This window comes from Grampus griseus, assembly GCF_964374135.1.
Source record: "Grampus griseus genome assembly, chromosome: 12".
NCBI classification, from domain to species: Eukaryota; Metazoa; Chordata; class Mammalia; order Artiodactyla; family Delphinidae; genus Grampus; species Grampus griseus.
In genome coordinates, this window is record NC_139006.1 from 88,398,668 (window position 1) to 88,421,516 (window position 22,849).

Consider the following 22,849-nt stretch of genomic DNA (forward strand, 5'->3'; position numbering starts at 1 on the left):
ACCCCTCTTTGCAGGTGCCATGATTATCTGTGTAGAAAATTCCAAGGAATGTACCAAGAAACCTCCTAGAACCAGTAAGTGAATACAGCAAGGTCACAGGGTAAGATATTAAGACACAAAAATCACTCACATTTCTGTATACCAACAATTCATGTGTGAAACCAGTTAAAAACACAAGACCATTACAGTCACTTGAAAGAAAATTAAATACTTAGGTATGAATGACGCAAAACACTTACAGGGTCCATATGCTGCAGTTTATAAAATGCGGATGAAAGATGTCAAAGAAGACCTGAACGATAGGACGGCATACCATGTTCATGGATTAGAAGGCTCTGCACAGTACAGTTGTCTATTCTTCTCAAACTGATCTATGGGTTTAATACGATTTCTATCAAAACCCCAACAAGAATTTTTGTAGACATGTACAGCTTATTCTAAAATTCATATGGAAAGGCACAGACTCTAACATAGCTAAAACAATCTTGAAAAAGAAGGATAAAGTGGATAATTACTCTACCCAATATTAATGCTCACTATATAGCTCCAGTAATAAGACAATGTGATGCTGGCAGAGGGACAGACAGATGCGTAGAACACGGAACCCAGTAGTGGACCCACACAGGTACACCTAACTGATCTTCAATGAAGTTACAAAACCAGCTCAGAGGAGGAAGCGTAGCCTTTTCAACAAATGGCAGTTCAGTTGGTCATCCACAGGAGAAAAAAAGAACTTATCCTTAACTTCACACCTTCTATAAAAATCAACTCAAACAGGGGCTTCCCTGGTGGCGCAGTGGTGGAGAGTCCACCTGCCAATGCAGGGGACGCGAGTTCGTGCCCCGGTCCGGGGAGATCCCACATGCCGCGGAGCGGCTGGGCCCGTGAGCCGTGGCCGCTGAGCCTGCGCGTCCGGAGCCTGTGCTCCGCAACGGGAGAGGCCACAACAGTGAGAGGCCCGCGTACCGCAAAAAGGAAAAAAAAAAAAAAATCAACTCAAACACAACACTGTAACTCAGTTATATTTCAATAAAATACATGTTTTAAAAATTAACTCAAAAATGGATCACAGACTTTAATGTAAAACTGTAAGACTTTTAGAAAAAAATAGGAGAGAATCGTCTGGATTTAGGGTTAGGCAAAAAGTTATTAGACTTGACACCAAAAGCATGGTCTGTAGAAGGTAGACTTGATAAATGGGACCTCATCAGAATTAAAAACTGCTTTTCCAAAGACCCTTTGAAGAGCATGAAAGGAAAAGCTACAGAGTGGGAGACAATGTTTGCAAACCACACATCCAGTAAAGGACCCAAATCTGTGGTATATAAAGGATTCTCAGAACTCAGTAGCCAACAACAACAACAAAACCAAAAATATCCAATTAAAAATGAGCAAAATACATGAACAGTTATTTCACTGAAGAGGATATAAAGATGGTAAAGAAGCACGTGAAAGGTGTTCACCATCGTTAGCCACTAGAGAAAAGCAAATTAAAGCCACAAAAGGGTTTCACTACACACTTATCAAAATAAATTAAAAATATACACCAAATGCTGACAAGGACGTGGAGAAATGATCTCTCGTACATCGCTGGTGGGAATGTAAAATGGTACAATCACCGTGGAAATTTGTTTGGCGATTTTTTATGAAATCGATTATGCAACTACAATATGACCCAGCGGTTGCACTCCTGGGCATTTATCCCAGAGAAATGACAACTTCTGTTCACATAAAAGCCTGTACACAACAGTTTATTGCAGTTCTGTTTGTAATAATCAAAAACTGGGTACAACCCAGATTCTTTCTGTGGGTGAGTGGTTAACTGTGGTCCATCCACACCATGAAATACTACTTGCAATAAAATAGGAGTGACCTATTGATACACGCGGTAGCTTGGATGAATCTCCGGGGAATTCGCTGAGTAAAAACACTTTTTACAATGAAAAATCTATTTATGTGTTCGTTAGTAATATACTTTAATATATATTTCTATTGGGGGTAGGGAAGGCTTCTCAGAGAAAATGACTTTAATAGGCAAAGGGGTGTTCTCTGCAGCCTTCATACAAGTGTCTAGCTGTAAAGTACCAGTGAAATAGTGTCCAGTGATAGGGCAGTGCTGAGGGAGGGTAATGGCCCAGTACCCCTCCCCAGTGTCCACCCACACGCTTACAGGCAGTCAGGAGAGCTTAGGTAGGACTTGGAGTGGCATCAAAGGAGAGCCAACGTCCTATTTCCATGGGGTTCCCGGTGCCAAGGAGAGAACCACGATTTAGTGAAAATGTGGGCATTTCCCTACAGCCCTCGCTGCCCACCGACCCCGTCCCACCAGCCAGACCCCTGCGTGGAAGCCTTGCTCAGCCTTCCTGTCTGACTGGGAGGGAGCAAAGAGGAGAACTGTGTAGTCCGAGGACGTGTGAGCTCCAGTGTTCCCCTGGGGGCTCTCTTGCCTCTCCTGCTGTGGACGCAGGGCCTGCAGGCACCCACCCGTCCATCTCCCTCCCCGCCGGGCACCATGCCCACCGCAGCTGCCAGCAGCCGGAGGTCAACTCAGCCACCTGCGTCAGAATACGGAAAGAACGTGGGGGCGGACCCCCGGCTCTACGACGGCTGTCAGTGGTGATGGGATTAAAGGTAGTTCTTCCTTCTATGTTATCGCACTGTCCAATTTTCCACTTTTCCCATGGCTTAGTTTTATACTTGGAACATTATTCTTTATGAAGATGAACTTCTAAGACTCATTTATGCAAATTAATGTAGAGATGAATAAGAAACATCAAAACATATCCTTTTTGTGGCTGAAAAGAAAAGTGTTGCGTCCGTGGTGGGAAGTCTCGTCCCACGCCTTTCTGACAGACCTCCTCCTCTGTATCCAGCAGCTGACCGGTGACACCTGGGGCTTTTGCAGGGTGGACGAGGCACAGCTGCCTCCCTCATTGCTGGGAGCTGGATCGCAGTGGGATCGTAGTGCTCTGTTTGGGCGAAATTAACCCTCTAGTCCCGTCGAAGAAGCTGGATCGCATGGGGTGGGTTGGGCGGGGGCTCAGGGGCGGGGCGTGTCGTCTCGGGGACTCGGGATGCTGGGAACCACGTACATTCACATCCTCCCGTGAAAAGTTCGGAACCTCCTTAGGACCCTGCGACGCTCAGGGTACCACATACCCGAGACAGGGTCCGGCAGCCCTGCGTGTCCCCTGGAAGGCGGCCACTGGAAAGGCCCAGTGCCGGGAGGGCTGCCAGGAAGCTGCTAGGATCAGGCTGTGGGCTCTTCCCTGACGGAAGGTTCTGGCGGGAGCGGCGCCCAGCCCCCTGCCCCCTCCTGGCTGCGGCTGCTCCGAGGGACCTGCTCGCTGCCTCTGCCGCACACCCCCAGGAAGACTTGGGCGCTGCTTGGCCGTCATCCCAGTCGTGAGTGCGAGGGGCAGTGCACCCCCATTTGTTCTCCCACCCCAGGTCCATCCGGGCCGCCCTATGGAGGTGCCGACGGAACCCGCTGGGTGGGACCCACAGGTGAGGCGCCCGGGTGGTGGAGTCCCCTCCCTCGGGGCTGCCCTGGGCCTGTTGGGCCGCGCCCTGCTTCCTCTTCATCCCCGCCCCCCCACCAGCTCTCCCGACCTCTTAGAACAAGTGTGCATTGGTAGGGTAAGAAACTATTTGGGGGCTTCCCTTCCCTGGTGGCGCAGTGGTTACGAATCCGCCTGTCAATGCGGGGGACACAGGTTCGAGCCCTGGTCCGGGAAGATCCCACATGCCGCGGAGCAACTAAGCCCATGCGCCACAACTACTGAGCCCGCGTGCCACAGGTACTGAAGCCCGCACGCCTAGAGCCCGTGCTCCGCAACAAGAGAAGCTACCGCAATGAGAAGCTTGCGCACCACAACGAAGAGTAGCCCCCGCTCGCCGCAACTAGAGAAAGCTTGCGCGCAGCAACGAAGACCCAACGCAGCCAAAAATAAATACATTTTAAATATATATATATATATTAAAAAAAAGAAACTATTTGAACCGAAGAGAAAATGTTCTTGAAGCAAGTGGCACAACTGTTTATTTTGGGGCCTCTGTTAACAGCAAGCTGTATAAAAATTAAATGATACCAGTTCACCCCAAGTAGATCGTCGTGTGCGGCAGCCCCTCCCCAGTCAACGGAGTTTCCTGCTGTGCTTCCACACAAGCCTCACCTGATCTGGACGCCTCATTCAGAACTGGCCCGAGGGCCTGGGTACCCCTGGGCCATCGGAGAGCAGCTGCCCGTTGGCAGGACCTGCCTGCAGTCCCACAGGTAAACACGAGGGCTTTGTTGTCATCGTAGAAATGGTCACATCTGGGCTGTAGGAAGGTGATGGCACTGCCTGGAAGGAACAGCGATGGCCTCGCTGGTTCCCTACCCGGTGATACGGGCGCCGTCACTGCCACTCGCCGTCGCGGGTGGAGAAACGGACACAGGGTAGGCAGTCGACTTGCAAATGTCACATAGCTCTCGAGGAAGAGGCCTCGACCCTCGGACCCCGGGCTGGAGGCAAGAGCCCTTAAGTCTTTCTTGGCTGGGTTTCCGGAACCGCGCGGCAGGTGTTGACCTTGATGGGAGGACAGCAGGTGTGACGCCTGCGGCCCAGCTTTGGGCGCAGATGGAGGGTGGAGACTCGGGGCCTCTGGCCTCTGTGGCTTCATCAGCTGCGCTCCTTTATTATTTACCCTGAATAATTTCAGAAGAACAAGGTGCTTGTGGTCTTGTCACTGATTAGTTATTCAGACTGTAGGCATCGTGGTGAAGGGGCTGACACGTTCATCTGTGGGTAATCCCACAGGTTAAAGCTCAAGTATCTGGGCAGGTGCCCGACCCTGGCAATTCCCCAAGGGCCCCTGAGCACAGCCTCAGTGGGAGCAGGAGTGTGACCTGGGGAGGGGGACACAGCTGGGAGGGGAAGGAGGGGGTCTCGGGGTGCAGGCCAAGGAGGACCAGAGCTGAACCTGTCGGCAGGCTGACCCATGCGGGAGACCCTGAGGCCTCCCAGAATAGCCTCCTCTGTGCTGAGTCCAGGTCAGCCTCCAGCCCCGGTTCCCACCGCCTCCTGGGAGAAGTGGCACAGCTGCCAGCTGTGGTCCCAGGGGGACACCCTCGCGCCCCTCAGACGCCGCAAGCTTGTGAGCCCCCAGGAGAGCAGTGGGGCAGCCCCCTAGGAAGGGGGTAGTTGTCAGTTTCTGGGAGGGCTGAGAGTCCCTGCTTGTGACCTCACAACACAAGACAGCGGGTTTTTCCAGGAATCTCGTGCGCATCACTGCGAACGTGAACTGTGCACAGTCTGCTCCGGGTGTTCCGAAGCAGGCTTCTGAGAGGGACATTTTAGCTGAGGAAAAAGAATGGAAATAGGAAAGCGTGAGGAACCACCGGGTGTACCAAAAGGAAAGTACAGATGCCACGGCCAGGGTTCCTTAAACATGACCGAAGTTTCATGTTTTGGGCGTCTAAACAGTGCTTTCTTCATGATCCCTGTAATCTGAAAACTAATCAGTGATAAGATCTAGGCAACTACATGGCTAATTGCAGTAAACTATACGTAACGTAAAATTTACCATTTTAACAATTTTTAAGTGTACAGTTCAGTGGCGTTAGATGCATTTGAATTCTTGTGTAACCATCCCCATCTCCGTCTCCAGAACTTCCTCATTTTCCAGGTGACTCTGTCCCCGTGAAGCACTCACTCCTCCTCCCCTCCCCCAGCCCCCCCCAACCCCGCTTTCGGTCCCTGAATTTAACTCCTCAAGGGACCTCCTACAATGTTTGCCCTTTTGTGACTGACTTCTCTCACTTAGCATGGTGTTCTCAAGGTTGGTCCACGTTGTAGCGGAATTTCTTTCCTTTTTATAACGTAACCTTATAACATTCCCTGTGTCTATCACCACCTGCTGCTGACCCACCCGTCGGCTGATGGACACCTGGGTTGCTTCCACCTTTGGCTGTTGTGAACCGCGCTGCTGTGAACGTGGGCGCACAAGTATCTGTTTGAGTCCCTGCTTTCAATTCTTCTGGGTAGATACACAGAACTGGCATTATTGGATCATACAGTGACTCTATTTTTAATTTTTTTTTTTTTTTTTTTTTTTGCATACAGATATCCAGTTTTCCCAACACCGTTTGTTGCAGATGGTCTTCCGCATTGAACGGTCTTGGCACCATTTAAGCACGCATTCGAGGGTGGATTTCAGGGTTCTCGATTCGTTCTGTTGGTCATAAACCGTCTTTGTGCCAGTGATGTACTGTTTTGTTGGCTACAGCTTTGTAGTAAGTTTTGAAATCAGGAAGGGTGAGGCCTCCACCTTTGTTCCTTTTCAAGATTGTCTTGTCTATTTCGGGGCCCTTGAGGTCCCACATGAACTTCAGGATGGCTCTCCTATTTCTGCAAAAAACCTCATTGGGGTTTGACAGGGATTGCACTGAAGCTGCAGATCGCTCTGGGTCGTGTAGATATCATAATCATATTAAGTCTTTCAGTCCGTGAACACGGGATGTATTTCCAATTATTTGTGTCTTCTTTCACTCCCTTTAACAGCCTTTTGTAGTTCTCAGGGAACGGGCTTTTACCTCCTTGGTCGGGTGTATCCCTAAGTATCTTGTACGTGGAAGTTTCTTTCATTTACAACGGCCGGGCCTGGATACAGCCCAGCTTGTAAAGCAGGGGCCACACCAGCAGCCCTTTCAGGCACTGTGCGCCCGCCCACGCCCCCATCCCCGGCCCTCCCCCACACGGCCCACCTCCTGGGGCCCTGCTGCAGAGCCTCCACCCGCTGCTTCTGCCCGGAGGTCCTCTGGGCTTCCACTGAGGATGGAGCCCCACTCCGCCTCTGGTCCAGCCGTGTCCCCTGTGAACCCTGTCCAGTGAGGTGGGACCACGACTGGGACACACCCTTACTGCTAGTGCCCTTTGCCTCCGAGGAACTGACTTCCCAGAGGAGAAAATGTAACCAGCACAGATGTTTCCCAGGAAGGGGTCTCCCATCACTGACTGATGCCTGGTCCCTTCAGGAGCCTCATGGCTGGTGCCCCATTGAAGGGGGGCGCACAGGGCCTCCACGTGGCAGGGGGCCTCCACGTGGCAGGGGCCTCCACGTGACAGGGGCCTCCACGTGGCAGGGGCCTCCACGTGGCAGGGACCTCCACGTGACAGGGGCCTCCACATGGCAGGGGCCTCCGCGTGGCAGGGGGCCTCCGCGTGACAGGGGCCTCCACGTGGCAGGGGGCCCTCGTGACTGCAGGAGCAGGATGTCAGTTTTTACTTATTTTGACCCATTTTTATCTATAGCAGCTGTGGATAAAGGAGAAGGGGAAAAAGTCTTCCCATTGCTGACAGGAAGCAGCATTTCTTCTAAAAATGTTGTTTTCTGAAGCCTGAAGTCACAGCGGGGGCTCCCCCTCAAAATCACTTAAGGGCTGCGAAGGCGTCTCCTAAGGGGTCCTAATTACGGAGAATGTGGGCTGCTGCCAGAGCAGCTAAGTCATCACCTCTGGGGACGTGCGATGCTGACCCAGCCGGAACCTGCAGAGCCTCTGTGTCCCCAGACAGAACCTTGTCCTGGAGACTCCGGAGGGCTGGCACGGTGCTCTGTGTGCCGCTTGCAGGGTGAGCTGCTCCCAGGGAGCAGAGGTGGGTGTCCAGCAGCCCGAGGTCTGGCCAGGCTGCTGGGATCACCTGTGACTCTCCGTCCAACCCCTCGGAGCCCAGGGCCCAGCCCAGTGCCTGGCGATATAGCACCTCAGTGACCGTGTGTCAAACAAGAAACTGAGGCATCTGCAAATACTCAAGAGATGAAAGAAGCAAAGTAAGAAGAGCAGAGAGCTCTGCCATGGTGCGGGGGGGGTGTAGGTGAGACCCCCTTGACCCGAGCCCAGCGAGGGGCAGCGGCCACGTGGGGAGGCCAGCGGACGAGGCCACATGCCTACAGGGCACTGGCTATGGGAGGAGCCGGCAGAGGGACGCTGGGCAGGACAACGCAGGCAGGACCCCGCGGGCCATGGCTGCCTGGGTCCGCCGCCGGCACCGCCTGGCTGTCCCGGGCACCTGCCCTGGGGCAGGACACTCGGCCTCACTGTCCTGGGAACTTCCCTGGTGGCCGATCGGGTACAGCTGGGGCTCAGGCCACAGCGTGTGAGCAGATGGGGAGGGCTCCTCCACGCACACCCCAGGCCCCGTCACTCACGGCTGTGGGTCCGCACCGGGTGCCACGCTGAGCGCGCGGTCTACACGGCAGTGTGCAGCCGGCGCCTGCTGTCCGCTCTGGCTGGGCCGCGCCGGGGCCGTGTCACCGGTCAGGGTCGCGAGTCAGCTCAGGCCACAGCTGGAGGCTCCCCACCGTGTAAAGCGTAGAGTTGGCTGTTTCAACCATTTTACATTGTACTGTTGTGGCGTTAACTACACTCACCGTGCTGTGTGACCATCACCACTATTTTCAGGATTTTTTTATCACCCCAGGCAGACCCTGTGCCCATTAAGCAATAATTCCCTATTTCCCTTCTTCAACCCCTGGTAACTTCTTTTTTTTTTTAATTTATTTTATTTATTTTTGGTTGCGTTGGGTCTTCGTTGCTGCGTGCAGGCTTTCTCTAGTTACGGTGCGCGGGCTTCTCATGGCGGTGGCTTCTCTTATTGCGGAGCACGGGCTCTAGGCTCGCAGGCTTCAGTAGTTGTGGCTCGTGGGCTCTAGAGCGCAGGCTCAGTAGTTGTGGCGCACAGGCTTAGTTGCTCTGCAGAACATGGGATCTTCCCGGACCAGGGCTCGAACCTGTGTCCCCTGCGTTGGCAGGCAGATTCTTAACCACTGTGCCACGAGGGAAACCCCATCCCCTGGTAACTTCTGGTCTACTTTCTGTCTATACAAATTTGCCTCTTCTAGCTGTTTCATACAATATTGGTCCTTTTGTGTCTGCCTTATTTCGCTTAGCACAACGATTTCAGGACTTATCCATGTTGTAGCAGGTGTCGGTACTTCATGCCTTTCTGTGGCTGAAAAATATCCCCTTGCGTGGGTGGACCGCATTGTTTATTTGTTCATCTGTTGAGGGTTGCTCCCAATTTGGCTATTGGGAATAATGCTGCTGCAGACATTGGCTGACATATAACTGTTGGAGTCCCTTCTTTCGATTATTTTGGTATATACTTAGGAGTGGAATTGCCGGGTCATATGGTAATTCTGTGTTTACTTTTTTGAGAAACCATCAAACTGTTTTCCACCGAGGCTGCACCATTTTACATTCCTACCAGCGCTGTGTGGGCGTCCAGTTTCTCCACATTCCAGTCAGTGCTTGCCACTGTCTGTCTGTCTGACTAAAGTCATCCCCATAGAATCTCACTGTGGGTTTGGTTTGCATTTCCCCAGGGACTAAGGATGTGTGGCATCTTTTCATGTGCTTTTTGGCTGTTTGCCTTCTTTGGAGAAATGTCTATTCAAGTGCTTTGCCCATTTTAAAACTGGGTTGTTTCTCTTTTTGTTGTTGAGTTGTCAGAACTCTTTATATATTCTCGATATTAAACCCTGATGAGGTATGTGATTTGCAAATATTTTCTCCTGTTCTGTGGGTTGTCTTTTCACTCTGCTGATGGAGTCTTTCAACGCACCAAAGTCTAATTTTAATCAAGTCCAGTTGATCTATTTTTAGATTTTGCTGCGTATGCTTTTTGTGTCATATTTAAGCATTGCCAGATTGACGATCGTGAAGATTTGGCCCCATTCTTATTTCATTTTTATAGTTTTAGCTCTTAAACTTAGATCACTGACCCATTTTGAGTGAAGTGTTACATGTGGTGTAAGGTGGGGGTTCAAGTTCATCCTTTTGCACGTGACTGTCCAGTGTTCCCAGCACCATTTGTTAACAAGACTGTCCTTTCCACATTGAGTGGACCCGGCACCTGTGTCTAAATCAACTGACTGTGATCGTGAGGCTTTGTCTTGGGCTCTCGATGATGCCCACGTGCCAGGACCACCCTCTTAGTTACTGCAGTTTTGTGGTATGTTCTGAAATCGGAGCGTGAGTCCTCCAACTTTGCTCTTCTTTCGTAAGATTGGCTGTTCGAGTCTCTGGTGTTTCATGGGAATTTTGGACGGTTTCTGGTTTCTGCAGAAAGCGTCAGAGGCCACGCTGGAAGTGGGCTGAGTGTCTGGGGGTTTGGCCTTTGAGGAGATCCCAGCGCTGATACCTGGGGAGGGGGTGTGAAGGCTGAAGTGAAACTCATCAAGTTCAGACTCAAGGTGCTTTTCATTCCAGTGCCTCAGGGTTTAAACAGAAAAAATTAGATTAAAAAAAACCTTCTTATTTGAACTATTTTAAACTTCCAGAACAGCTGAAAAATTAGCACAGAGTTCTCCTGTATCCCCACCGAGCTTCCCCTCATGTTAAGATCTTCTGCAAAAACTCAGTGAAACCAGGGAATCAACGCTGGTCCTGCACGGTGACGGCGCTGAAGCCCGTTCCGGGGTCTCCCGTTCTCACTTGTGCTCCAGGACGCTCGGATCCCTCCCCACGTCTGGGTTGTGTTTCTCCTTCATCTCCTGAGTCTGCAATTCCAGTTTTTCTTTGCATATCGGTTGCTGACACTGCAGAAGGATGTTCTCAGCCTGAGAGTTTACCTGCTCGGCACAGCCTTGCACGCCTGGCTCTTTTGTCTGTGGCCTCACAGCCGTCAATGCTGTTTCCCACAGCTTCTCGGGCGGGTTCTCTCTTCCTCCCACCCCTACGGTGAGGCTCGTACTGTTTTCTCTCCCACCTGGCTGTTGGTCGTTGGTGGCAAAGGGAACGTGGAGCGTGTGGCTCTGGGAGCTCAGGGGAGGCCCCCGCCCTGTCCTCCCCACCCGCCCAGCCGGGGACCAGTCCCTGTGGTTTCTGCTTCTCCTTCCTAAATGTCTCCTGCACAGGCAGGCCCTGTGCGTGTTATATGCCTCTGCCTCACTAGACTGTGCGTCTCCAGATGTGCCCCTGAACACACGTCCCGGAAGTCATCACGCCCGGCTGCAGACATCTTCCTCGTTCTCTTTGCAGCGGCTGGTCGCTCACTGTGTGGACCGTGGTAGTTACTCGGTCACTCTCCTCTGCGTGGGCAGTTAGTTGGGGTGTTTCTGATAATTTGCAGAGACACCGCGCCGAACTGGAGAGAGAATTTCTGGTGCGTGAGGTCTTCACAGTGAGGCAGTCGCTTCAGACTTGGATTGAAGACTTATTTCTGCAGAAAGTAGGCAGCACCCCCTCTCCTGAGGTGCGCTGCTCCTTCCGTGAGGGGTTCGGGGTGCACAGGAGTCCCCTGCTGTCGGGACTCCCTGGAGAAGGTGACAGCACAGCGGTGCCCCGCAGCCTCGCAGGGGCTCCCGCGGAGGTCCAGTTACGTGCATCACATTCTGTTGCAGAAGGTGTGGGAATGATTACTTGTTTAATAAAATTGATTTGAAAAAGGAATTACCAATTAAGAATTGTCCTGACTAAAAAGTAAAAATTCAGTTATCTAGAAACTTTGCTTTGTTCACTTCCTGCTCGGGGAGCTGAGATCTGATGTTTGGAGCCTGTGAGGAGGCCGCCTGCTCTTATGGGATCACTGGGGGCCTCTGGTCTTTTATGGGATTGCAGTGGAAGCCTTGGGCCTCCTTCTGGGGACCAGCCTGGGGACCCTCACTTAAGGCCCCAGAGAGCCCAGGGGCCCCGGAGCTGGAGTTGGAGGGTCTGGGGGCTGGTCTGGGCCAACCCTGTGCCCTCAAGCTGCAGCCCCTCCTCTCAGGTGCCAGGGATACTGGTCCACACAGGGACGCCCCGCCCCCGACCCCTGTGTGATGGGCAGAGAACGGTAGCGGGTAGCAGCCGTGACCCACGAGAATTTCAAACCATCATCTTTCCATTCACTGCAGTTTCAGTAGCTCCGTCCTGTACAAACATCTGCTCTGGGGTTGGTGTCCAGGGCCAGGCTGGACCGCAGGCTCAGCCTCTTAGCTCAGGAAGCCCCCCGGGGGCCCAGCGAGAGCTCAGGCCCCCACTAGCGGGGCAGGGCCAGGGGCTCGCTAGCTCAGGACAGCGGCTCTCAAACTCCGCGGTCTATTTTAGACCATTCAAGAGCTTTCATTATGTGGATTTAGAAATTGATAGGGGTGGGGACAAACCCACTGGGGGCCCCTTGACACACTGAGGGTGCTCAGGATGGATTTGGGAAATGCTGCAGAGAGACAGAATGCCAGTGTGAACCCCTCCCTCGGGGCAATGTTTCCTCCAAATCACAGGCTGGAAACCAGGAATCCACGTGTAAGGGATGGGGCGACTCCCTTCACCCCGCTGGTGCCGCAGCTCCGAGGCTGGGTGGAAGCCCCCCTCCTCTGGGCTCCAGAAGCAAAAACACCTATGCAAATAGCTATTTCAGAGAAAACAATGGATGTAACAGACATCCGCATACAGATGTGCTAATTAGAATCTTCTCAGCTATACCCTGAAGCAGACTCAGCAGTTACCGTTGTCCTGGAACGCAAGATGCTCTTCCAGCCCATAGGCTCACAGGCACAGGGAGACGCACTGAAGCCCATAAGGAGGTTCATGCTGAGGGTCCAGAGACCCTAACCCTGCTGAGGGTGAGGCCCAGGCGCCTCTGAAGTGATCGTTCGTCCTGTGAATCACGCAACAGAGCCCGGGGCCTGGGCGCGCCCAGAGGCCTGGGCCACGGGCAGGTGCTGCAGTGCACACACGGGTCAGCTGGGCTCCGGGCGGCTGACAGTGGTGCGCAGGTGGCCTGAGCCCTGGTGACCCCTGGGCTTCTGCCCCAGCGGCTCCTCCACTCGGGGACAGCTCACTTACCACGTGCAAGGGCATAGCTCACGGTCGTCCAGGAGGGCGTCGGGCCTGTGGGGGCAGCGGGGTGAGCCGGGGAGCCCCGGGTGGGCCCAGAGAGGGGAGGCTTCCAGAGGGACGCGCTGTTCATCCCCCGAGCGCTCTGTGGGGCCGGGGCAGGTGCGCACGGTGGAGACTCTCGCCCAGCAGGCAGGGCCGGAAGCGGCTAGCACTGGGGGCAGGGGTGTCTATCTGTGAATTGCTCTTCTGCTGATTAGAAAGAGCCCACGGGGGGCTGGAAGAGGGAATAATTGGGGAGGCGAGGCGGGATGAGGGCACAGGACACACACTGGCCTCCAGAAAGAATCCTCTCCCTGAAACAGGGAAGACGTGGTCAGGGGCCTTGCGTTTGAGCCTGGAGGTGACAGTTCTTACATTTATGGAGCGATACGCCGAGTGTCTGTCTAGGTCGCTGATGGGAGACCGAGAGGAGATAAGAAAAGAACAAGTTCTGAGAAGCTATTATGTTTCCATCTGTCTTGTCAAAGCCCTGCGCTCAGAGCATGTGCACACCTTGGAGACGCGAGTGAGAACGTTGATTGGGACGAAGTACAATGACCATCACGATGTCATCAAGCGGGTAATTGGAATGAACATTCCCCCGGGACCGTGGGGCCCCGTGACCATGGCAGACTTCAGAGGGTCCTCAGACCCCCAGACCGACCGTGTGCTTTATGAGGCAGTGAACCGTGTTTCCCGGATTCTGTAAGAAGTCCGTGACCAACCAACGTCCAGACACGGCGCCCCGAAGGAGGGCCGACCTGTCGTTTCAGGGGTTGGAGAAGCACCGGCAGACGGCCTGGGAGACAGCAGCTCTGGAAGAGGGCTCCCTGGGACGAGCCCTGACACGGGGAAACCAGCCAACGGTAAGAGGGTCCTGCGTGTGGCCCAGACGCCCCCGGGGAGAATGGGCTCATCGAATTAAAACCATCGCCTAAAGAGTCCCAACATGTGGACACCTGAAAACAGCGATTTCCTCAGAGGTTAATGCCCAAGAGGGAGGAGGACAGAGATTTGGGGAAAGAACCAGTGGCATGGACTGGCCACTCGGACGCCTGTCCCCACCGGACAGCTCCCCGGAGCCTGAGGCTGTGCTGGGGAGGAAGGAGGGAGACAGACACAGAGAGAGAAAGACAGAGACAGAGAAAGACAGAGACAGAGACAAAGACAAAGAGAGATGGCCACGAGGAGCTCTGAGTAGAGTGGAGTGGTGGCAAAATGAAGAACTCGGGGCCCCCAGAGATCCTGTGTCCACTGTCCCCTCCCATCCTTGTCCCCTGGGTGCCCCAGGCTCCAGCCGACCTCATTCTCCTCCGGGCTGCCTCACCCCAGGACACGGAGGCCACAGAGGAAACATCATTTCCTCCCAGGACCCGGACTGAAAGTTGGGCTGGTGGTCGGGGGTGCTAACCCCCGGTGGAACTGTGTCTACCTGCCGCCAGGTGTCCCCCACCTGCCCAGGTCTCTCTCTTCTTCAGGCTTTGCTGCTACTGCCCCCCTCCCTCTTCCCGCTCTCTTTTGCTTTTTTCCAAGAGGCTAGGCTTTCCATCTTTTCCACTCTTATCTGGTACTTATGGACCTTGAGTCTGGAAGAGGCCTAGGGACGATCTCATCCAATCCCTTGATTCACCGACCGGACCCTGAGACCCCGAGAGATTTTAAGTAACTTTTGAGTAACTGGCCCCGGCACCTGGCTTCTGGCTCCGCCCCGGGTTTTCCCGCCTACATGCGGGAATCTCGCTGTGTGCAGCACCCGGCAGGCTTACGAGGTGTTCACACATTTACGTGTGTTGTTTTCAAAGAAATACAGTCTTGGCTTTGTCCCCACATTGCAGCACACGCAGGGCCGCTTCCGCCTCACCTGCTCGCCTGCCAGCTGGCGCCTCCCCGTCGGTGTGGCAGGCAGAGGCCCGACTTCCCTTAAAAACTGGCCGGGAAGGATGTTGTATAACTTTTCTCAGTGTTTCTCAAGCTTATAATGAATGGAGGCTCTCTCGCCACGTAACCTAAATCTCTCCTGCTGCCGTTGGATGTGACTGTTATGGTCCTTGGGAATTTCCGTTGTGATTCTAATTGCTTTTCTTTCGACACCTACGGTGTGAGTGATGTTTGCAAAGTGAGAAATTAGTAAGGACGAGTTTATAGAACAAAACCCAAATCTGTGGCCACAGTATCTTAAAAGAAACAAACTTTTGCAGAACTCCCCGCGGATGGGCAGGAGCCATTGGGAGCAGGTCAAAGCGTGCTGAAAAGTGAATGAACGATGGACAAGTCAATATGTGTAAAAGAGTCATTTGGCCCATGTGGTCAAGACCAGTGTGGTCGGTTCTGAGTGATGGTTCTGACTGAAACAGCACAAAGGCAGATCCACACAAGCAAAGCTGAGTCCTTGACCGGGGCCTCTGTGTCGGAGGGTGTGCGGGCTCTGTCCTAGCACAGCTGGCAGACGCCAGGAAGGGAAAGGAAGGTGGGGTGACCCACAGCCGACATAAGCTGCCAGCCCAGAAACGCCACCAGCAGCAGGAGCAGGGACCCGGCGTCGGGCGTCGGTGGAGGGGGGAGGGGGACCTTGCAGGGCCGAGAGGCAGCGGGCTTGGCTACATAGCAGGGTTTGTATCTTTAAAAACCTTCATGCTAAGACATAAGATGTAAGACACCCACGTCAGGGAGGGCAGTCTGCTTTACTCTACAGATTAGATGTTAATCTCATTCAAAAACGCCTCGGCGGAAACACCCAGAAAAGTGTTTGACCAAATATCTGGGCACCCGTGGCCCAGCCCAGCTGACACAGCATAACCATTATTAATGTTTCCTTCAATAAAAATGGAGGCGTACGTTGCTCTGCCTCCTGCTTTGTGAGGAGAAAAGTAATGTCATTAGAATCACGTTTAGTTGGTTTTGGCAGGGGGCTGCTTTTTCCTAGCCCCTTTTTAAAATTTATTTATTTTATTTTATTTTTGGCTGCGTTGGGTCTTCATTGCTGCACACGGGCTTTCTCTGGTTACCGTGAGCGGGGGCTACTGTTCGTTGCGGCGCGCGGGCTTCTCACTGCAGTGGCTTCTCTTGTTGCAGAGCACGGGCTCTAGGCGCGCAGGCTTCAGTAGTTGTGGCTAGCGGGCTCAGTAGTTGTGGCGCACGGGCTTAGTTGCTCCGCGGCATGTGGGATCTTCCCCAACCAGGTCTCGAACCTGTGTCCGCTGCATTGGCAGGTGGATTCTCAACCACTGCGCCACCAGGGAAGCGCCTTTCCTAGCTCTTTCTAAGTGAAAAATTTCAAGCATAAAAAGAAGTTGAAAGAGTAGTACAGTGAAAACCTAGCCATCTGTGTGGAAGTATATATATATATATATATATATATGTATATATATATATATGAAATGTGTGTATATATATGTGTGTGTGTCCATATATATATGAAATGTATGAACCATTTGGAAGTAGTTTACAGAAACCAAGACAATTATCCCTGAATAGTTAAGCATGCATCTACTAAAAATAAGGTCATTCTCTTCTGTAACCAAATTCCACTGTAACACCTAAGAAAGTTAACAACAATGAATATATCAGGTCCAAATTCAGATTTCCCCAGTTGTCCCAAAACTGTGTTTTGTAGGTTTTTTGGATAAAATCTAATCAAGGTTTATGTACTTCATTTGGTTATGTCTCTTGATCTCCTTTACCCCACATTCTAGAACATCCCTCCCACCTTTTATTTTCCCTGGTCATTGACTCTGAAGACCCCAGTTGTCTCTCCCTCTTCCCGTATCCTCCGGATGCAGGGACTTGGGTCTGGACACCTGTTGGAGCTCGTCCTTGCCCAGGGCAGAGCCGGCCGGCTGCTGGAGACTCTGACCGCTGCACCTTCACCACAGCCCCGACCCTTGGCACCAAGTTCGGCTACGGGATTAGGGGTGGACATGGTTCGCACCCGTCGTGAAGCCCGCCCCCCTCTCGATGACCTGGTAGCCAGCACCGTGCGGATGTCTTGTGTTCCGACGGTGAGTTGATTTTTCTCTTTCTTCCTCTTTGTCACTGTGTATACTGTATGTACCATAGACTTGAGGGCTTTACTTACTCGTGTGTTAAGTCCAGTCACTATGTATTTAGACTTTCAAAGTCTGCCTGAAGGAGCCCTTCTGTGCCACCCTCGACCTTTGACACATGCCCTTTGACACTGGAGCTCTGCCTTGCTTTCTGGCACACGGTGTCTGATCTCACGTTGGACCTGGCCTGCTCCCATCAGAAATGAGCCGCTTCTGGTGAGAAACGGCTCTTCAGTGGGAAGACGTGGTCCCAGGTGGTGAAGTGCGATTGCAGTAGAAAGAGAAAGCGTTTAGCTGTACGAGCCTACAAGCTATGCTGGGCGTGTTCATGTCCACGCTCTGAGCAGATCGGATATTTCTTTCCTATTGATTCAGTAGAACTATCTGAGCTTAATAAACACTTAGAGGTAAATTAACCCAGTCTAGGCTTATGATTTCAAATCCCCAAAAGGCAGAGGTTGAACAGAGGGGTTTGAGAGAACTGGCACATTTCCGCCACCGGGTACCGGTACAAGGTGGGTGGCGGGTGTCACAGGCTGCTGGAACCAAGGCCAGATGTTCCCTCAGAATTGGGTGGAATGTGGGTGAAGATTGCTATTAAAATTCCGAGTCATGCTGGGGAGACTAGAGCCACTTTCAGTGACTGCTATTCTAAGAATAATTTTAGAAAAACTATTTGTTTGGAAATCAGAGTCAATGGGCACCTGAAACATCTGTTTACATATTTATATTTACACACAGCTTCCAAAAAATGTGTAAGATACTGAGCAGCTAGAACATGAAGACACGCTAGACGCTCCAAGCATATCATTTAAGTAAATCGTAAAATTTTTAGAGGAGAAATTACATTGGTTTTATTTTATTGTAACTTGTTTCCAGAGCCGGCAGAATTTCTTGTAAATGACTCTATCATAAGTCACAAGATTAGCGAACATTTTATAGCTTGCTTTCAAAATCTTTGGGGACTTCCACTTCCGGGAAGATGGTGTAGACGTATTTTCCTGCTGAGCACCTAAGTCCCACACCTTATACAAGAATTAAGTCAGACTTAAATGTAAGTCAAATTAACTCCGACTTAAATGTAAAATGCAAAACTATTAACTTTAGAAAAATAACAGTAGAAAATCTTTGGGATGTTGGATCATACACATCATTCTTGATACCAAAAGCACAGTGAGGGAAAAAAGAAATGTAAATTAGACTTTATCAAAAGTAAAAACTTTTGGGGCTTCCCTGGTGGCGCAGTGGTTGAGAGTCCGCCTGCCGATGCAGGGGACACGGGTTCGTGCCCTGGTCTGGGAAGATCCCACGTGCCGCGGAGCGGCTGGGCCCGTGAGCCATGGCCGCTGAGCCTGCGCGTCCGGAGCCTGTGCTCCGCAACGGGAGAGGCCACAACAGTGAGAGGCCCGCGTACCACAAAAAAAAAAAAAAAAAAAAAAAGGTAAAACCTTTTGCTCCACTGGCTATTTAACCCAGAGAGGGGAAAAAACCTTTATGGAAATGTTTATAGCAGCTTTGCTCGTAACAGCCAAATCGTAGAAGGAACCCAGCTGTCCTTCATCTCGTGGGCGGTTAAAGAGCTGTGAGCCTCCACACCACGAGAGCTCGTGGCGTGAACTGTTGATACAGCAACAACCCGGTGAGTCTTCAGAGAATTACGCTGAGTGAAAGAGCCAATCCTCAAAGGTTACATAACAGCGCAGGTCCTTCTATACACCATTCTCGGGATGACGGGAGCACGGGGACAGAGAACAGACCAGTGGTGGCCGGCTTAGGTTCGGGGGTGGGGCTGGGAGGGCTGGAGGTGGGTTGCGGGGGCCGTGGTGGTGATGGATGCTGTGTCTGGACTGTGTCAGTGTCTGCACCCTGCGGTTCTGCGAGATGCTACCACTGGACAAATTGGGTAAAAGGATCTCTTCAAGCTCAAAATTGAAAGTGTAATTTAAGAAAAATCTTCAGGGCCATTATATGCAGCTCTGCTGTGTATATACATCATGCTTTGTGAATAAGAGTTATGAGTTACCAAATGTCAACGTGTCTTACAGATTTGGAGATTATATGTGGTTCTCATAAATCATAACTGAAAAATAACCATCAGCCTTTCTGTCAACAACATGGCTAAAAATTAGATCGATCTAATCAGCAAGTCTTGGGTTCTGTTCATATAGACACTTTAGAAGCCTTTTGTAATTTGTGTAACTTTGACATATAGAATATAAATGCATTTCGAAACAAAATAGTTGAACACACTGGAGTTTAACAACTGGAAGGAAATGATAGGAATGATCCTAATAGTACGTATCTTTAAGGCTGAAGCTTCCTAAGAATCATGTTTCATTTAAAATTAGTTCTTTGCCTTTGGAGCTTTGTTTCTAACCCATAGATGATTTTTATCTTAATTCATACGATGTTTGTCTTGGTAGGACAATAAGAATTGAAAAACAAAAAAGGCAGTGGCTCACGAAATATTAACCTCTGCTCTCTTACTGTCAGGAGGTTAGATGCATTTTTATTTTAAACTAGCTCAGCCGCAGTCATCTGCTAGTTGGCTGGTTGGAGAAAAGCATTTCTTATTTAGATCACTTTTTCCATCCTGTCACATGGCCTGTTTTACGTGTTCGTTCTCGTGAACCTGTGTCAGCTCAGAGGTTAAGCATTTCAGCTGTAAAGCAAAGCAGTACCTGGAAGGAGAGACCAGCCGAGAGGCTGGAATGGTCCTTGTGGAAGGGCCGGGTCACGGCCCCCTTTTCCCGCAAACCACCGGGCGGCTGAGGGTGAGAAGAGGTGAGGGAGGAGGTGGCGTGTGAACTGAACTTGTAAAGGTTCCGAACCAGAACTGAGGCAGGGAACAGTCTATCAGAGCCTTTAATCACTGGATTAACTCTCTGGCGACATTTACGGTGTGAAATAATGTTTTAGATCCTAAAGCCACTGGCTTTTCAGCTGAGATCAAACACCCACCTTTTGGACGCATCTGGGGGCCTCCTGTGCCCTCGGGGCGCCTGGTCCCCCCACCCTCCCCCCGTGCCTCACCCTACCCCAGTCCCCACCCCCCAGCCCACCCCATGCCCCACCCCCTACCCCAAACCACCCACCAACCCCACACCCCACCCCCTACCCCACCCCACCCCTACCCCCACCCACATGCCCCACCCCTACCCCACCCCACCCCCCACCCCCCACCCCCACGCCCTAACCCCGAGTCTGCACTGAGGCCCGGCCGGGGACCGGGGGCTCAGGGGCTTCATGTCACCATGGCAAGAGCTGCCCGGGGGAGCACGAAGGCTCAAGCATCTGTGGCCTGTCCGGCAAAGAGACAGGTGCTGACAGCTGGGAGTCCACCAGCGTGTGCACAGGCCAGGGACGTGGGGGCCACAGGGGGGTGCGGGGTGCCCAACAGCATGGATCCCTCGTCCCAGGTACAGCCAGGGGTCTCATTTTAAAGGTCACCTTCTCCAAGTAAGAAGCTGTCTGTTTTGTACAAGGAAAGAAATCTCTCCTAGAGAATACTTTGCTTGGTGACACCAGAAACTTTATCTCTGCTAAAGAGGTTTTAGTTTGTTCCAGTTCGTGTTTTTAAGCCTAAATTGGTAAATTCAGCTACAGAATAAATATTTCCTCCACTGTGGGTTGACCTGGTATTTGAGAACCTCTTCCTAATCATGTGTGTTTTTCCCCCTTTTCATTTTCATTCACACACGCCCCTCTGCCGCACTCCCTTGCAGGCCCCCCAGGAGATGCATCCCTAACCGGCCCCCCTCCTGCCCGCAGCTCCAAGGGCCCAGGGACGGAATGCGGGGGTGCCAGCCGGGGCAGGACCCGACGGGCGCACAGCACGATGGGCAGACGCTCCCTCTCCTCTGGCCACGGCTGCCTTGGAGGCAGTGCACCAGGCCCCTGGCCCTTTCTGCGGTGACCGCTGAGTGTGTCCAGCCCCAGTTACAGTGTCACGGGGCTTTGAGCTGAGGGAGAGGCTGTGCCAGACACGGGGGCGTCTTTCCCCAGAGCAGCTACGAAGCCAAGTCCCACAGCACACATTCCTTTCGAGGATAAAGCCCCCAGGCCTCCCTGTGAAGCGCCAGGCGCGGCACCTCCCCGTCCTGTCGCGCACTGAGCCTTTGCAGCTGGATGTCTTCCATCTTCACCACATGTTCGTCACTTGGTTTATTTTCACCTCTTCTCCTGGGATTCCTGTAAACAGAATTGATCATTTTCCTTTCTCCTTTGCTTGCTTTATGTGTCCTTGTCTGTGATGTCTGTCTTGCATTGACCCCTTTTGGAGGGTTCCTGGGAGAGAATGCCTCCACCTGACCCAGCCTGACCTCAAGCTGACCCAACCTGACCTCAAGCTGACCTAACCCGACCTCAACCTGACCTCAACCTGACCTCAAGCTGACCTAACCTGACCTAACCTGACCTAACCTGATCTCAGCCTGACCCAACTTGACCTCAGCCTGACCTCACCCTAACCCCAACCTGATCTCACCCTGACCCTAACCTGACAGACTCTACTTTCAGTCTCATCTGTTCACCTCTGGAAACTGTCTTTCTTATTCAGATCCTCCTGGACTTTGTGATAATGTCTTTCTTCCTCTGGGGTTTTAATTCCTTCTTTGATGTCTGTGAAGATTTTTGATAATCCTGTCACCTCAAGTTCCCAGGAGCCTGATCCTCTTATTCCTGTGTCTGCTGGGGTTTGCTCGGGTGGGACTCTGCCCTGTGTATTTTATAATTTCGGTTTGTAAATTCATCTCGGTTGAGGCTTCATCAGCAGGAAGCTATTAGGCTTGAGTGGCGAGTCGTCCCTCTGGACCAGGGGTGCTGATGGCATTGGGCTGGGTCTGCCCTTGTTCTGGGGTGTCCTGCACGTGCACTGTAGGGCTTCATGGCACCCCTGGCTCCTTCCCACCAATGCCAGTCACACCCAATCACGACAACCAAAAATGTCCCGGGCCTTGCCAGGTGTCCCGGGGGCAGAGTCACCCCAGTTGATTATGTGTGTCTCCAGGATATTGCCAACCTGGGACCCCCTTTCACGGGGGATAATTTCCTAGCTTTGAGTTTCAGAGACGAAAGTTTCAACCTCAAATCCATTGTGCAGGTGGGCTTTTTGACACATATTCTTGTAGAGCCAGGCAGAGAAATCTTGTAATCCTCCTATCCCATAGGCAGATTTTTTTCTAGTTTACCCTTTCACTAGGGTGTAGGGACAAACATCAGTGCTTCCTGTAGGATTAGTTCAAACCCTCCACCTCCTGTCATGATGGTTTACCAGTTTACTATCTATCAGAAATGAACACGTCCGAGAGACCCCACATCCTTGGCAATAAAGTGTGTCATCAAACCTTCCCACCTTACAATGTAGTAATTTGAGATGCTTATTTTTGCTATTAGAAATGAACTGGAGGGACTTCCCTGGTGGTCCAGGGGTCAAGAATCCACCTTCCAATGCAGGGGACGCAGGTTCGATCCCTGGTCGGGGAACTAAGATCCCACATGCTGTGGAGCAACTAAGCCCACGCGCCACAACTACTGAGCCTGCGCTCCTCAACTAGAGAGAGAGAGAAAACCCATGCGCCACAACTAGAGAGCCCGCGCGCCACAACAAAGCCCTCTTGCCACAACGAAAGATCCTGTGTGCCACAACTAACCCCCGAGGCAGCCAAATAAATTAATAAATTAAAAAAAAAGAAATGAACTGGAGCATCTTTTCATATATTTGAAGTCTGTGTTTTCCCTTTACTGTAAACTCTGTGACAATCTGCCCATTTTTTCTATCGAGCTGTCCGTTTTTTTCTTAAAATCCACAGCACTTGAATGCCTCTTATGCCCCACACAGCGGATAGGGACGCACTTCAGGGCTCTCAGCAGAGAGAACGTGACTTAACGACACTTAGTAACACGTAAGCTATGTTTATGTTTGTACATGTATATTCCGGGGAAGAAAACCCTCTACAGGAAAGCT

General features: G+C 51.8%; 1 protein-coding gene across 1 annotated transcript in view; it reads left to right on the plus strand.

Annotated features, from left to right (window-relative positions):
* The window catches only part of KCNG2 (potassium voltage-gated channel modifier subfamily G member 2), a gene marked incomplete at both ends in the record, with an annotated part of 78,667 nt that overhangs the window by 18,218 nt on the left and 37,600 nt on the right, over positions 1 to 22,849 (plus strand). The window contains one exon of the mRNA XM_082667138.1: positions 16,621 to 16,839. Coding sequence (XP_082523264.1) covers positions 16,621 to 16,839 — 219 coding nt within the window. The remainder of the gene's footprint in view (positions 1 to 16,620; positions 16,840 to 22,849) is intronic.